Source organism: Cupressus sempervirens, chromosome 3, assembly GCF_028749045.1.
Source record: "Cupressus sempervirens isolate cs-2001-9-10 chromosome 3, ASM2874904v1, whole genome shotgun sequence".
Classification (NCBI taxonomy): Eukaryota; Viridiplantae; Streptophyta; class Pinopsida; order Cupressales; family Cupressaceae; genus Cupressus; species Cupressus sempervirens.
In genome coordinates, this window is record NC_143120.1 from 226342740 (window position 1) to 226359860 (window position 17121).

At 30.8% G+C, this 17121-nt stretch overlaps 1 protein-coding gene across 1 annotated transcript in view; it reads left to right on the top strand.

The window, feature by feature from the left end:
- The first annotated feature begins 211 nt into the window (after positions 1-211).
- The window catches only part of LOC149565657 (floral homeotic protein AGAMOUS-like), an 80797-nt gene continuing 63887 nt past the window's right edge, over positions 212-17121 (top strand). Inside the window, exon 1 of the mRNA XM_089816364.1 lies at positions 212-393. Within this exon, the coding sequence (XP_089672490.1) occupies positions 212-393 (182 nt within the window). The remainder of the gene's footprint in view (positions 394-17121) is intronic.

Below are 17121 nucleotides of genomic sequence, written 5' to 3' on the forward strand. Positions count from 1 at the left end.
AGCATTTGATTCTCTAAATCTTCTTTGGTGGGTACTAAAGGATAGAGATCTCCCTGATCTCCTTTTAACTTGTTGACTGATTTATGTAATAATTTTGCATGGTTCGGTGGAGTCCACAACACTGTTCTTGTAATAGGATTGTATGGCCGACATTAGGGTTTCGATGTGCTGATTTGAATCTTGGCTTGAAGGAAACTTTTACAATTCATCAATGGGGAGAGGGAAGGTTCAGCTGAGGATGATAGAGAACAGGATCAACAGGCAAGTTACTTTCTGCAAGAGGAAAAATGGGTTGTTGAAGAAGGCTTGCGAGCTCTCGGTGCTGTGTGATGCAGAAGTGGCTCTTCTCATCTTCTCCAACACTGGCAAACTCTATGAATTTTCCAGTCCAAGGTACACAATTAGCTCCTAAAATACCTATTTCATAAACCAAGCTTTCACTCTATTATTATTTTGTGTATTTACTATTTTTACAATTTTCTTATCTTCAAACGCATAGAATTGCAAGTATTGTAGATGTAGATATTGTAGATGTTGCAGTTTATTAAAGAAGTGGTTGTATTATAAGATGGGTTATAATGCCATCAGCGGGCAGACACCATAAATTGGAGTTCTATACAAAAAATAATAATGAGAAACCCATAGTGTTTTTCCGTGATACAGATCCTATTTCCTCAACCGATGACTGCTAAGAATATGTAGCACAGATAAATGTCTGCTTCTGTGTTGACTCTTTTCTGAGCACACAGATGCAAATGACATTCATCTGTCAAAAGATCTGTAGAATGCATCTCCAAATTTTCGTGAGCCACAATATATAACACACGAACTGAATCATTGTTTGGGAAATACCACTTTGACATAGTTGGATCATAACCCTGCCAAATGCCCGAAGAAAAGATGTACAAAAATATTATGTACTTACTAATTGGGGCTCATGAGGAAACCCTGCGGGGGATTAGTGCCCTAGACTGCACAAAACAAAGCAACTAGTCGAAAATCAGTGTACAAGGCATACACTCTGTCGAGATGAAGCGTTACCAATGAAGTTCATGCAACCAATTATCTCCTTCGAACACTCCCCTTTAATTCGCCACCGCTTTCCAGTGCAATTCTGAAATGGTTTGTAATTTATCATAAACATTAATGATGTGATCTACAGTGCATGCAAATGGTTTCTATAGACCAAATAAATTTGTCAGCAAATAAAATCTTCAAATATATCATTGTCTTTTGTTTCTTTTGTTTCAATTCTATTAAGTCCTTAGTCTTAATCAAAATCATATCTTAAATCTTCAAACTTGGATGAAATCTAGGAAATCTCATCATTCTCTTAGCATGCTCTAACCATGAGCTGTGACAATCTTGATATCCAATCCATTGTGGGTTCAGGTGGTGCTTGAGGGATTCAAACTCTTGTAGAGTCTCCTGCCCTATTGCTTACCAAATTTGAAAGAGCGTGCTTGAACATTTATCTATTCTCAAATGACAACTTTCATCCTCCTTTATGCTTTTTTTATCTCCCTTTGTTTTAATAAAACCTCTTGCTTAATTCTTTTGTCACAGATTTCAAATGTACTATTTCAGATAATCTTCTACTTTATCTCATTTTAGACACTTATTCAAAAGCATTCTTCACAATGAATTCCTAAAGAAAATAAATCATGAGATACCCAAACTACAATCTCCTTTCTGTAACCATATTTCACTCTTTTATTGAAAAACTTCTTCTCATCACAAACCTAAATAGATCTCAGATGCGTCTGCATACTTAATATTTTTTTCAATTTTTCTTCCCACCTTGTCTTTGCCATTGTAACTAGCTATAAACTTCAAATCTTCTCTGATATTCCATAGAAGAATAAAAAATAATGAATAAACACAACAAGAAAAACCTAGAAAAAAGAGATTTTATTAATTTATTATGAAAACTGATTACAATTCCTTTTAAGGAGAATAGCAGATTTTAAGCTAACTGGAAATTGAAAATATCTATTTGGAAAGTCAGAATATCTATTATTACGTTACAACTGTTAGAAGTAGTCAAACCCATGTGGCTGGTTAGTTACAACAAAACTGCCAGTCTGTCATACTTCCAGCCATTGACTGTTAGTGCTATCAAAATAATACCAGATCCTCTGCAATGTATGAGGAAGTGAGTTTATTTTCAACATGAATTCAAGGAAGCTCTACAAACTTATAAGTGTTGGAAGTCTCTATAAATAGAGAGAAATTGTAACACATTGTGTGCAGTCAGATTAATAAAATAATTTTGTTATCTGCTGTCACCATGTTTCTTTATAGTTTTAATTTTCAATATGCTATCAGAGCCTAGCTTAGCTAGGCTCAGCTGGAGATTCATTTAGAAGTTCAGCTAGAAATATTGCTAGAGGGTTTTGTTGAAGGAAAATATATTGCTGGAAACGGTGTGTTTGCAATTTTGGGCTATGATTTTTAAGAAGCTGTTGTTTTAAATGTGATTTAAAAGATATGTTGTTGTCAAATGAAAAGAAAGGTTGATCATTGAAGTCAATGTTTGCAATATCAAGATCAAAATAGTGATGGTTGTAGCAAGAGTTGCACTATCATTTGTACCCAACACCTCAAAAGTCTTTACTATATTGATGAACCATGTATCTAAAAAATGTTCCTAGAGAACTAGCGAGCACAGCGGCTGGGTACCCATGTGACTCGGTAGATGGATTATTTTTCATATGGACTCAATATTAGTATGCTAGAGAAAAGTTTAGAGTTGTTTTACCTATCATTGGATCAATGGTTTTGTGAAGTTTGAAGGGTTTGTGGTAATCCAAAACCACTTGTTTGAGTAAATTTATTGAACGGTTTGTGGTAAGCCAAAACCACTTATTTAGGTGAAAAACCTAAAAGTCTTGAAGGGTTTGTGGTAAACCAAAACCACTTGTTTGGGTGAAAGATCCTAAAGCATTTTTTTCTGGAGAGTTTGTGGTAAGCTAAAACCACTTAACAAGAAAAATGAATTTTTCATAGTGATTGTGATAGGGGAAACTAAAAATTTCTATGTTGTAAATGGGTACCTCAAAAGGCTTAATGCCGGGACCTATCATGTTTAAATTTCTTATTGTAATTTCTCCCACTGAAAGAGTCTTTAGTGGTAGAAATTAAAGGAGGATGTTAGAAGTAGTCAAACCCATGTGGCTGGTTAGTTACAACAAAACTGCCAGTCTGTCATACTTCAAGCCATTGACTGTTAGTGCTGTCAAAATAATACCAGATCCTCTGCAATGTATGAGGATGTTAGTTTATTTTCAACATGAATTCAGGGAAGCTCTACAAACCTATAGGTGTTGGAAGTCTCTATAAATAGAGAGAAATTGTAACACATTGTGTGCAGTCAGATTAATGAAATAATTTTGTTATCTGTTGTCACCATGTTTCTTTATAGTTTTAATTTTCAATAACAACTGAGTGTCTACTTTATTCAAATTTTATCTTCTATGTCCAGGCAGCTTCACCATCAGCGGAAGGGTCGGGTTAACCGGGATGGGCACTGGACTCCTCCTCCCTGTGGAGTTCTGAAAATTAACACTGATGCTTCTTCTTGTGGGAATCCTGGTTCGGCTGGTACTGGCGGAGTGGCTCGTTGTAGTTCTGGGAATGTTAAATTTTTCTTCTCAATTCATAAGGGTGATTATACTAACAATCTCATGGAAGCTCAGGCTATTTGATATGTTGTGGAACAGTGTTGCTTGTGGGGATGGAGTAAGATTATTTGTGAGTCTGATTCCTAGGTGGTGGTGAACATGCTTTCTTCGCAAGAGCTTGAGGATGTTAGTTGGCAGCTGGCCACTGTTGTTAAGTAGATTCTTTTCTTCTCTTCCTCTTTTCAGTTCATTAGGTTCAAGTATATTCCACGAGAATCGAATAGACCTGCTGATTGTTTAGCCAAATGGGCTTCTAGTCATGATCTGGGTTGGAATATTAGGGATAGGGGGCAACTGTCCTTTGAGATGGTGCAAGAATTTGATGATCTTGTTGCTCAGGATCGAGCTCCTTGTTGAGCTCTCCTTGTTGTATTCCTTTTTGTCTTAATAAATTTTTACCCCTCTTTTTGCAAATTTTATACTTTAGAATGGATGAGAAGATTCCAGCCATCGCGTAGTTTTAGACTTGCTTTCTGCCTGCATGGTGGGGGAGGGAACAAAGGTTGCATGCGGTAGTCTTACTTGTTCGGTGGATCTGATCTTTCTAACTAGGACAACAAATAGTTATAAGTGCTATGGGAGAACTCACGTTCTCTAGCACAGATTCTGCCATCTCTTATCATTTGATAGATGTACTTTTTTTCCTTTTAAGAATCCACTGTAGTTTTGTAATAATGCTTCACTTTAAAATGCACGAATCTTTAGCGTCTCATTGTGAAAAAAAGATGTTAGGCCCCGTTTGGTTGGGGAAGATGATTTTTTGACATAACCAAGTTATCTTATAACCAGGTTTTCGAAAACCTGGTTTTGTGGTTTGGAAAGCCAATGGTCTGTTTGGTTGACACGGAAGATGAATATATTGTGGACCCCACAATATTATTAAAAAAACTGTCATAAAATTCAAAACCTGGTTTTAATTTCGAATTCCACCTTTTTGTTGGAAGAAACTTCTTCCAATTTTTGACCAAAATTGGAAGATGAAATTGAAAACCAGGTTATAATTTTAACCAACCAAACACCAAAGTTTTTTTGCAAAACCTGGTTTTGCCTCTGATAACCCGGTTTTGGCCCTCATCTTCCAGCAACCAAACAGGGCCTTAATGAATACCTATATGTAATAAGGAATTACACCAATCCAACGAATGATAAAAGCAGAGGTAGGCCTCCATCCTCCGGCGTCTTCAACACTAGAAAACACTAGCTTATACCAGAACTTTACTACACATCCAGAACACTATTATATATCTATCACAGTCTGATTATGATTGAGATCTAATAAAATATATACATAACCAAGTATATATTAAAAGGAACATCATATTCCTTCGGTGTTTTTGAAGGCCTTTAAAAAGTAATTTGGTTAGTAAGCTTATATCACTTCTCAGACCATGATAGCTAACTTTTCTCACAAGGGGTTTCATATTAAAAAAATTAACTTGTCTTCATCTTTTTCAATAATGTTCTTTTCTTCAGGAATTTGCTACCATCTACTCTTCATGACGATCTTTCTTCTCATTCTTAGAATGTCTTCATCTTTTCCATAGTTTTCTAGTTCACCACAATATTGACTTTGGAGGTGTTTTCATTTACAGCTTCACCTTCTATGCCATTGTCTGATATTTCATTTTATTTGTCCTTTTAATTTCTTATTTTTAGATTTTTTTTTACAGTCACATTTGAAAATCACACATTAAGAGAAAAAATAAATTTAGAAAAAGTAAGTTAATTTTGACTATTTAACATTTTTGACTAAACTATATTGAAACATTCATTACTTGATTTCTTTATGACCTGACATTTTACAAGTTCTAAAATCCAATAATTTACATTAACTTACATGTCAAAACATTGGTGAAAAAATTAATGAAATTTTGAATTGTAAACTAAGCATACTCTTAAATATAAATAAATTATTAAAATGATAATAAAATATTATGGTTTGTTTAAAATTTAATGCCTTATTGGCTTTGTTATCAAATTACATATTTATAAAAAAAATAAAATAAATTAAATAAAAAATTTAACAAAAGTAATTGACATAACAATATGCTTGATGAGAGCTATTTTTTGTAGCCTTTTATTTGTAAGTTGGAGATCTTATATAAGATTTTAAGTCAATTCAAATCTATTCATTAATAATAAATAATATAAGAGATTGAATTTATTTTTCTAACATTTTTTATAATGTACTATTTTTTAAGTTTGTGTTTCTTATTCATTTATTTATTCACATTTTTTAATGATCATTTTACTATTTATTTATATTGTGTATCTATTTGCAAAGAGTTTAGAATCCTTCTCAAACTTATTTTAGTTTCTTAAGGAAAAACTTTCCCATAACAATTTTTTTTAGATTTTGTAAATTATGAGCTATAAATAAATACCATACAATAATTATATGAATGGAATTAAAATAATTATATCAAAATAAATAATCTTTAATCATCAATATAATGTTTAACACTAATATTATAAGCTTTTTTTAATATCTAGAATCATATGAACTAATATTTATACACATGCATTTCATTTTTTTTAAATTAATATTTATATATGATAGTACAAAATTTATTAAATTTTAATTAAATATAATTAAATATTAAAATATAATTAAATATTAAAATATAGAAATTTGGAAATAAGAACTATGAAATTAAATTTAATATTTTGTCAATTTCTATTATATAAATTATTTAATTAATTCATTACATTGTGTCTTTTGTGTCAAATGTAACTAACAAGTCAATAAATAAAAACAAATTAATTAGATAAATATTATTAAATTGTATACATTAAATGTGTTATGTTATCTATCAATTGTGAGAAATTTTATCTTGGATTGAGATTCAATTATAATAGTATGTGTGTGGTTTATGAAAGAGGGAAAAAAAAGATAATAGTTTTCAACAATATTTATGAATATTCTTCTCATTTATCAAGAGCTTCTATAGGTAGAATTGAATATAAGCATATATCAACTTTATTCTTTTAAAGAAAGATAAAACTCATTGTTTCTTTTAAAAATATATATCCACCTCTTGACATAAATATGTAAAATTTATTTGAAAACTACTAATAAGATATATACAAAGGTACCTAAAAGGGGCACCCAAAGGATGAGTGGTTGGGATCTTTTTAATAAGGGTCCAAATGTATCTTAATATATAAGAAATATTGTTTTAAAATCCTTAAGTATAAACGAATCTACCATATGACAATTCTTTACCTAATCTAAACCTAACTACTACAAAGTAATGGATGCATGATATTTTAAATCAAATATTGTATTATTAATTTAAATTTACAAAATAGTTTTATCTCTTAGACAAACTAAATGTAGCCTCTTAAAACTAGCTAATAACTCTAAAATGTATAAGACAATTGTCAAGAATACAAAAATAAACAGAAAAATATTTTATGATATTATTGAGCTACTATATCAACATAGCTATAAATAGATAACTATAACACAATAAATTTTTTTTAAAAACTGAGAATACTTCATCATACAGATTTTAAGATTTAACATTTTGATTCATTCTTTCTTTATCTTAATCTTCTTCCTCATCCTCCTTCACAAGAGCCATAGAATTCACGGAGATCTAATTGCATAAATTCAATAGTGATTAAAAGAAACATGACCACTAATTCGTAAATTTCAGTGACTATAATTTTTATTTTGTTAATTTCACACTCTTAACACTATTTATTTGGCCTTATTTATTTATTTTTATTCAGTTGCGAATCTTTCTTCTTGTAACTATTAATGTCCTCGTCTTCTTTTTATTCAATGGTCTCTAAATTGCATTGTGAATTGTGAGAGTCTATCTTGGAGTAAGATAATATAAAATCTAGGTTGATATCCAAATCCACTTCGTTCGTAGGATTATAATAGGATTACGAGTAATCTTCATGGGACAATATAAGAGGTCTTTTATAGGTGGGATCACGGTATTCTCCATCACTTCCATTAGCAAAGACCAAGATCACTTGCAAAGTACCAATTTTCATCTCTACCCATATTTTCTTTTATTGATATCATTGTCCTAAATATTGGCCATAGCAAGTCTCACAAGCCTAATATTCATGTACTTTTGTTTTACTACTACACATAACCATAATCCTCCTTTTAGATATTTTTCCCTTTTCAAATATTTTAGTGTCTTCACCGTTCCCCTAATTTTACACATTCCCATGTTGAAACTTGTCTCTTTCGACACAGTTCTCAGCGCCTTAGTCAAGTCCTTCCCCATTCTTGTCCATTGCAGTTTGGGTTCCTCCTTTTGGGAAACATTTTAGCACTATGAAATTCGACTCACATGAAATAACATAATATTTGATGTTTAAGAAGATCATGTGTTTGAAAAATAATAAAAATTTTGAGATCATTTTAATAAAGTAAATATTAGGATGATTATGTTCAATTAATTATTATTATATAACAATTTGGCTATTTAAAAATAAATATGAATTTAAGAAAATCTTACTATATTAGAAGATAAAGCAAACTATTAAAATAAACATAATTATTTTTTATTAAAATTTATATATTAATTTTAAGAACATGATGGTGTCATAATATTTTTTTATAGAATATTATTGTATTATATAATTGTTTTAATTTAAAAAGGATGCAATTGATTTGATATTATAAATTAAATTAATATGACATTTACAATAAATATCTTCATACTTGCATGTGTAACTGTTTAAATGTGATCTTGTTTTTCTTATCACCAAAGTTCAAATTCTATTGCATTTGGGACTAGGTTCCCCTTTTGTAACATGATTTAACCATAACTCTAAGTAAAAAAAAATTGGTCCTTTAAAAAAATAAAAATATATATATCAAATATAATAGTCCAATAAGTTTATAGATTTTCTCATCCTATTTAAAACATCTGCAAATGTGGTTTCATATTTTACTTGTCATATATCCAAAAACTGGGATTGTATCCAATATTAGAGCCCTAATATATTTCTTCATGCAAACTTACGACCTATTTCATAGAGTAAGTGACTTCTACTCTAGTAAGTGATGCTTTCTTGCCTAAATTTTAAAAGATGAATGTAGTGTCTCAAAAAATGTCCAATATAGTAAAAAAAAAAAGTAGGATTATTTCACGTCTACATTTTATCAAATTAACTCTTGTAATTCATTTATAACAATTTATTTTCCTCATATACACATTATCCATTTAGTGCACTACTAATAATGTGAAATATCTAACAAAATGAGTCTACTAGTTTGTAATGTTGATAAATAATCTAATGTATCAACTCTTCATAAACTAGTTTTCATTAACTAATAATCAAATTGAAGCTCTTCTTATAGCTTGATGTGATTCCTTGTTATTCTTACTTTTTTAATTTTAACTTATGATATAGGATTTATCCTTGACATGTGTTCATTTATGTGCTAATAATTGGATTGAAGCTCAAGTCTTATGACTTTGATGTGATACCTTCTTATTCTTATATTTTTTCATTTTAGCTTATGATATAGGATTTTTCCATGGCATGTGTTCATTTATGTGTTACATGTATTCTTGAGTTGATATATGTATCACCATTCAATTTCTCATTTAGGGCTCACTCTAATACATTTGAATAGTGGTATGTTCAAGAATTTATCTTCTCACTACAATGTTAAATTCACTATAGGTTTTGAGTGCAAACTATTTTTAGATCCAACTTGGCTATTTTTCCTACTCTTTTTTTGCATTTGAAGGTCTAGATACATGTTCTAGATAAGCTTTGAAAGTAGAAAAGCACTAAGTAGTTAGAAATGTAGACCATATAATTTTTTTGTTAATATAAGCATTTTGTAGGGACACAAGCATTATATAAGTTTTCATACATGACTTGATTTTGTATCACTATTTGATTTTATCCATATTCATATCTTTCTATTTGTATATGAGCCTACTTAATTAGTTTATGAATCCTTTGGAATATAATTAAATAACATCTAAATAAATTACATGAAATATTTTATTTGATAAAGAAATAGTTTTATGAAACTTTCTTTGAAAAAGAGTTGGTGAATTATATCCATCACTATTAATTATAATTTTGTTCTAAGATATCAAACAAAATGAGCATGGAGAAATGAGTACTCTCTCTCTCTCTCTCTCTCTCTCTCTCTCTCTCTCTCTCTCTCTCTTATTTTGGTAGCAATACCTTATGCTCTTACTTTTTTGTCTAAATATATTTTTGAAGTTTCGTAATACATGGAATGAAATAATAGTACTTTTTCCATACCTCCTTTGTTTGTATATTTTTGAATATTTATATTTTGACTGATTTACCTAGTAATATTTTTTCTTCAAGTTAATGTGTGCCATTTCAAATAGATGATCCTTTATGACAACAACCGATTTTTACTATATGAATCATTTTTACATTTGATATTTTACATCTACTTGTGCATATATTTGTCGATTAATGTTATGCAATTTTTAGTTGAGGTTTCCTAATCATTCGTGATATTTCAAATCATTATATCTAGTTGGTTCCTCATTTTCTACTCCTTGTATTTTTTAGAAGTTTAAAATGTCACATCCTTATTTTCTAGCTTAGTGCCAACGCCTTCTAGCATTATTTCCTCTCTTTAATTTTGTGTTAATTAGTTTAAGTTGCAAGAATTCTCTCCCTACTTGAATAGTTAATATTTGGAAGGTACCTCTTTCCTTCAATATAATGGTTCTTCCTCCCCTTATTGAATTTTGTCATTAATTAAAGAAAATGTTTCTATAATTACCATAAAATATAACAAAAATTCCATTCTTTGAAGGTCTATACTTTTCAACTTCACCCTTTGTACGTAAAATTTGGTTCCAACTCAAATTTCAAATCACTAATTGGGGATACCTCTTTTCTTTTAGGATTATTCTTCTTGGTTCATTTGATTATTATTGGCTCTTTGTTGGATTGTTTTCATACCAATTTGTTGTCATAATTATCATGATCCTCTTTTACTTTATCTATATTTTTTTTTTAACCCTTTGGAAACCTTCTTATTTTTCTTCATGGTTTAAGCCCTCTTAAAATATCATTTTGTCTAAATAATAAGTATAAGATCCCTAAATTATGAGAAGTGTGCTCATCAATTATATCTTCACAAAATATTTAGTGATAGAGTTCATCATTATGGATTGCATATAGATGATTATCTCATGAAGTTTCACCTAAAGCTTGAACTTAAACTCTACCCTAAAAAATATCCACTTTTCAGTTGCAGGGATAAAATATTGTCTGCTAGGATATCTATCTCTTCTTATAAATACACAACAAAATATGAGCAACCAAAAATCAAAATATGCTTGTTAGAAGAGAGGAAAAGAAACATAACTTCTATCCCTAACAAGATTTCTTAACGAATGCCCATTAAAAAATTACATTCCTAGATTTAAACAATTGTACCATGCATCATATGAATCTATAAAGTTCCCTCTTAAATGAATCCTTAAAAGATGAAGTATAGTCTTATCAACCACAAGGTTCTGAAATCAAAGGAATAGAGAATCATATCTACAAGTTAAAGAAAGCTTTGTATGGCCTCAACCAAGTACCAAGAGAACATATGAAAGACTTATCGATATTTTTGAGAAAAGGACTTCAAAAGAAGTAAGACTAAACCTACCCTATACTACAAACAAGAAGGTAAAGATATTCTTACTATAAGTTTGTATATTGATGATTTATTTTATATGGGTAGCATTTCTAAGATGAAGGATGAGATCAAAATTCCTATGATAAATTAATTGGACATGTCAAATCTTGGTCTCATAATTTTTTAGGAATGAAGATTCATTAATGTAAGAAGGAGATTTTCATTGGTCCAACAATGTATGCAAAGCATATGTTACAAGATTTTGATATGGTTGATTGTAATCCAATCTCCACTTAGGTGCTCATGAAGTTGTGGTGTGTAGAGAAGAGAGTGTTAAAGTTTTGTTGGGAGTTTAACATTTCTAACTTACAGAACGGGTAATATTCTATATTTTCTTTCACTTGTTTCAAGATACATAAAAAATCCATCAAAACTACAAAAGAGGGAAGCCAAGAGAATTTTGAGGCATGTGAAAGAACCTCTAAATTTTGGCATTCATTAGTACTCTTCTAAAAGGTTCAATATTGTTGGCTTTAGCGATTCATACTCAAAGGTAGATTGGATGACCATAAGTCTACATTTGAAAATTATTTCTCTTTTGGTCCCAGATTGATTACTCAGAGCTGAATAAATCAAAGCAACTATGCTCTCTAGTCCATGAAAGTGAAGGATATTACAACTAAATCGACAATTACGAAAGTTGTGTTGCTGGAATAGGAATAGAATATTTGGGGAAATAGGAATACATATTTCTATTTTGCCTCTAAAATGAGCTTATGCCTATTTCCAAAAATAGTTGTTATTGGAATAGCCATTCTTATTCCTAATATGCAATCCTATTCTCCATTCCTATGCCTACAACCAAATGATATTGAACTTGTGATGTGTGATTTGAAATGATTGCGCATGGATTATTTAAGAGCGCATGGATTATATAAGCCATCATAGAATATTAAAGAGCAGTTACCACAATAGTAAGGACTGCTAGCGCAAAGAGGAAAATGGCATTGTTGGCTATGTAGTCACAGAAAAGGATGATTAGGGCGTTTAAAACATACCATGAGCTCATAATTCGCATAGCAAATATGGTTCTAGAGGGAGTGTTTGATCAAGGATACACATGGATATAAATTAAATTCTGATATCTAGGCTATCTTCTTGTCATCTGTCCTTAACACGGCCAATCTAAGTAGATGGCAGTGATGCTATGTTTTGTTTTAGGGGAAATGTGTGATTTGAAATGATTGCGCATGGATTATATAAGACATCATAGAGTATTAAAGAGCAGTTACCACAATAGTAAGGACTGCTAGCGCAAAGAGGAAAATGGCATTGTTAGCTATGTAGTCACAGAAAAGGATGATTAGGGTGTTTAAAACATGCCACGAGCTCATAATTCGCATAGCAAATATGGTTCTAGAGGGAGTGTTTGATCAAGGATACACATGGATATAAATTAAATTCTGATATCTAGGCTATCTTCTTGTCATCTGTCCTTAAGACGGCCAATCTAAGTAGATGGCAGTGATGCTATGTTTTCTTTTAGGGGAAATGGAGCACGTCTTGAATAATGTGGATGATAAAAATGTATTATTCTGAGAACAGAATTCAAAGATTCATAATATTAAGTTTACTAATTTAAACAATGAAGACGTAAAATCTTCAATTTGACAAATTTGTTTAACTCCATGGTATTATCAGATATTGTAAAGGAATTGATTAAGGTGAGATATGACTTGGTCAGAAAAGTGGGCAATGCATGCATAGGCAACTTTTCTCTAAAATTGTCTCAATGCTGTTCTCCATAAAGGTTTTAAACAGTTGATAATTAAAGGCCATTTCATGATGTTCAAGTTTTGCCCGAACAGAAATTTGCTTTAGACAAGCTTGGTTTATGTTGCATCAACTTCAAGACTTCCGTATATGTCATAGGTATCGATAGGGTCTGATGTGTTTTGACAGCTTGGCATGTGATAGACATAGGTAAACATATGGAAGTCTCAATGAAGTTTATGTTGTATTTCAACTGGTAATTTTATAGTGCATTTGAGAGAATCATACCAGGTGGGTTAGGGATGGCTTAAACAATTACACCAGGGCTTGATTCCTATACTAAAAGTGTTAAATAGTCAAAGTTGACCCATTTTTTTCAAACTTAATTTCTTCCTTAATGTATGATATTTAAGAGTGGCTAGTAGATTAAATACAATTAACACCTAAGATGAGACTTTAAATAACCACCTAAATGTTGCATTCCCATAAATGCCTATATCCATTGCAGTCAGACAAGATGCTTCATATCATCCCTCTCTAATTATTTTTGATGAATAGTCATTTTTTATTAATAAATAATATACTAAGATTACAATTCACAAAATAGGTGGAGATACAAGATCACCCCACCCTCTCCAATTATTTTAAGAAACATTATAGATAATTTATGATAGCCTCATTACCAGGTTTGAAAGTGCTTGACAATGTATCTCAGTTGGAGAGGGAAAGATAACAAAAAATATTTTCACAACTTTTTGAATTGCTTCCATGAAGAGATGAAGAGAATATCACTAATATTTAAGTGGACGAGCCTCAAAGCTCTTTCAAATTGAAATGGTTGGGCATGGCCAGCGGTAATGCTGTTTCAATTTGTAAATCTATTTATCCAGGCAAAAGGCAGGAATTTATTTTAAAAACCCTTGAAATTTAGTGAGTAACTTATTTCATAAACCCTTTATCACTGATTCAATTCACCGATTCACAAAAAATCGTTTGGCTTGAATCGAATCGCCAAATCGCGTGAATCGCATGAATCGTCGTGATTCTTGGAACTATGATTTTAATATATATAGTAAATGTAGTTGGTCTTGAAGAAATTTCTCAGACCTCTATAAATATAGGGCTTATGTAATGGCATTTTGTAAGGTAGTAAGTCAATAAGATCAGTTTTATTTGAGTTTATATTTGTCTTTCTTTTAGCCTTCAAATTGATATCAGAGTCTGAAGAGACTGAGTGAGAAAAAATATTTTTTGGTTTGGACAATTCCTGTAGCAGTTAAATGGAGTTTCTAATGGTTTGTTGATTGTAGATCAAATAACTTGTAAAGATGGAGTCTAGTTACTACAAAGACGGTTCAATTTAATGTTTGAAAGAAGATATGAACTGATTTCAAAGGTTGATGTCTAATGAACAGATATTTGTTGAAAGGGGAAAATAAGTATTGTAGTGTTGTTTGTTTAAGCTATATGTCATTGGCTTAGACTTATTTGGTGGTTTTGATTTGTAGATAAAAATTTAAAGTGTAAACTACAGTTGTTATGGTAAGCTATGAGCATTAATATGGCATCAGGGAGTAGTATAGCTCAATCCCAAATTCTAATTTTTTTTGGTAAAAATTATGAATTTTGGGCTCTAAAAATAAAAACGTTGTTTTGTTCTCAGGCATATGTGATGTTATTGAAAAGGGTTTTAATGAACCACAAGATGAGTCTGGATTATCACAAGATAAAAAAGATAACAAGAAAAAGGATGCTAAAGCATTGTTTCTTATTCAAAAATCTTTAGATGGATCAATTTTTTCTAAGGTTTTTATAGCTAAAAAGTCTAACATTGCATGGGATATTTTAGAAACAACATATAAAAGGACATCAAAAGTTAAGATTGCTAAATTGCAAATTTTAAGATGGTATTTTGAAAATTTGTGTATGAAAGATTCAAATTTAGTTGATCAATTTCTAAATCAAGTAATGAATGTGGTTAATCAGATTAGATCATATGGTGTTGATTTGACTAATCAAAAAATTGTTGGAAAGATACTTCACAGTTTTCCTAGAAAGTTTGATTCCACTGAAGAATCTAAGGATTTGACAGTACTCTTTATTGATGAGTTAATGGGGTTTCTTTTATCTCATGAATCTAGAATAATTAGATATAACAATTCTTCATTGGAGAAATCTTTTAGATCATAGGTATATTACTTTGGGGGATTATCCTAAATATTGGAGAGCATGTAGCATGATTGATATATTGAATTAATGACTATGTTTGTCATTGATGTCAACATAGCAATAATTTTGTGAAGATTGGTAGAATAGCAAATAGAGATCATGCTCATATGGACAATAGTTTGATGTTCAACTAAAGCATATTTAAGGACATGTTCTACATTATGTCCTGATGATGAGGGTAAGTGCACATGAAGTAATTCAAAGACATACAAAAGATATGCAAGATTTACAAAGACCAGTATAGAGATAGAGTACCTGATTAGAAATTTTTAATGATTGGATTGCATCTCCTAACAGATATATAATAGTGATATGCAAAGATCTATAGTGATAAAGGATAGCCTGATGGTGATGTTAGCAAGTGTGCAAGGTCTATAGTTGCACGTGTGAAAAGTTGTAAATATTATGAGTCGACAATGCTATGTGATTGTGAAATAACTAATTATCTTAATGTGGTCCAATTATAATTAGTTGGGAAAGCCTCAAGGCTACCTCAAGCAATTCTTTTGAGGACATTGTATAAAAGAAAGATAGTTTCCTTGTTTGAGGTGTGGTGGATGTGAATTACCATTTGAGAAGTGCAAATTAGATAAGAGTATTTTGGTAAATGTGAGTAAGTGATCCAATGGATTATTGGATGTGAACTTGGTGATTTGGTATGAAGATTAGAAGGAACAGAAGTCTGATTGATGAGATAGAAGAGGAAATACAGTTCAATTCTATTATTTTGCAAGGAATAATATAGGGATCATTTGGACATGAGGTTCATTGTTCTTGCCCCTAAAGTTGTTTGGACAGTGGTCAAACATTCCTTCTACAACCCTAATAAGGTTAGCACAACTCCTAATAGGGTTTGAATCTCCTTACATGGATTCAAAATCTCCTAACAGGGATTGATATTTACTAAATATATTTCATTGACTCCTAACAGGGTCCATCCTATAACAAAGAATATTTATATTAGTACATCATTTTGTGAGTACCATCCCCACCAGGTTTTTCCCTCTATTTAAGAGCTTCCCTAGTTAACATATGTGGTGTTATTATGTATGAGTATATTTTTATGGTTGTTGATTATATTGCTCATATGGTTAAGGATTAATAAGGTTGATAATTTTTATAATAGTTGTATAACTGATTTACTCCCCCCTCCCCTCAGTTATAAAGGTGGACTTTATATTCTAATAGTTGATATCAAAGAATTAGGTCCTTGAAGAGAAAGCTTAAAAGGTTTGGGAGATCAATGGCAAGTCACTTCAGAAAAGAAAGTCCTAAGTTAGAGAAAATTTTGACACCCAGAAGATGGAGGTTCTTCGTGAGATATTAGAACTATATACATAATTGAGGATTGAGTTTCCAAATCTAGAATCCCTTTTCTGCATAGAAAAGAATAGAAGCACAAGTAAAGATGAATCTAGATCTGAAGAAGACAAGAAGATCAAAGAAGGTATTGATCTAATTATGAAAAGGGAACTAGAAGGTATGAAAATTTTGGTTTTTGGACATGTAAAGATTTTGGTCATTTTTCATCCAAATGTCCTAAGAGAGTAAGAAAAACTAGAAAGAAATTACTTTCTAATGAAGATGAAGAATTTAAAACAAGCATGAATGACTGTGATGATAAAAATAATAAGAATCAATTGGTTAAGAAAGATAAAGAAAAAGAAGAGATAGCTTTGGTGACTATTATTGATCCAAAGGATAAAAAGGTCAATGAGGAATTATGATTAATTTCTCAAGTAGAACCTAAGAGTACATATGGGGCATGCAATGATGATCATTGGATTTAGGAAATGAAGTGAGAACTAGATTAGATTATAA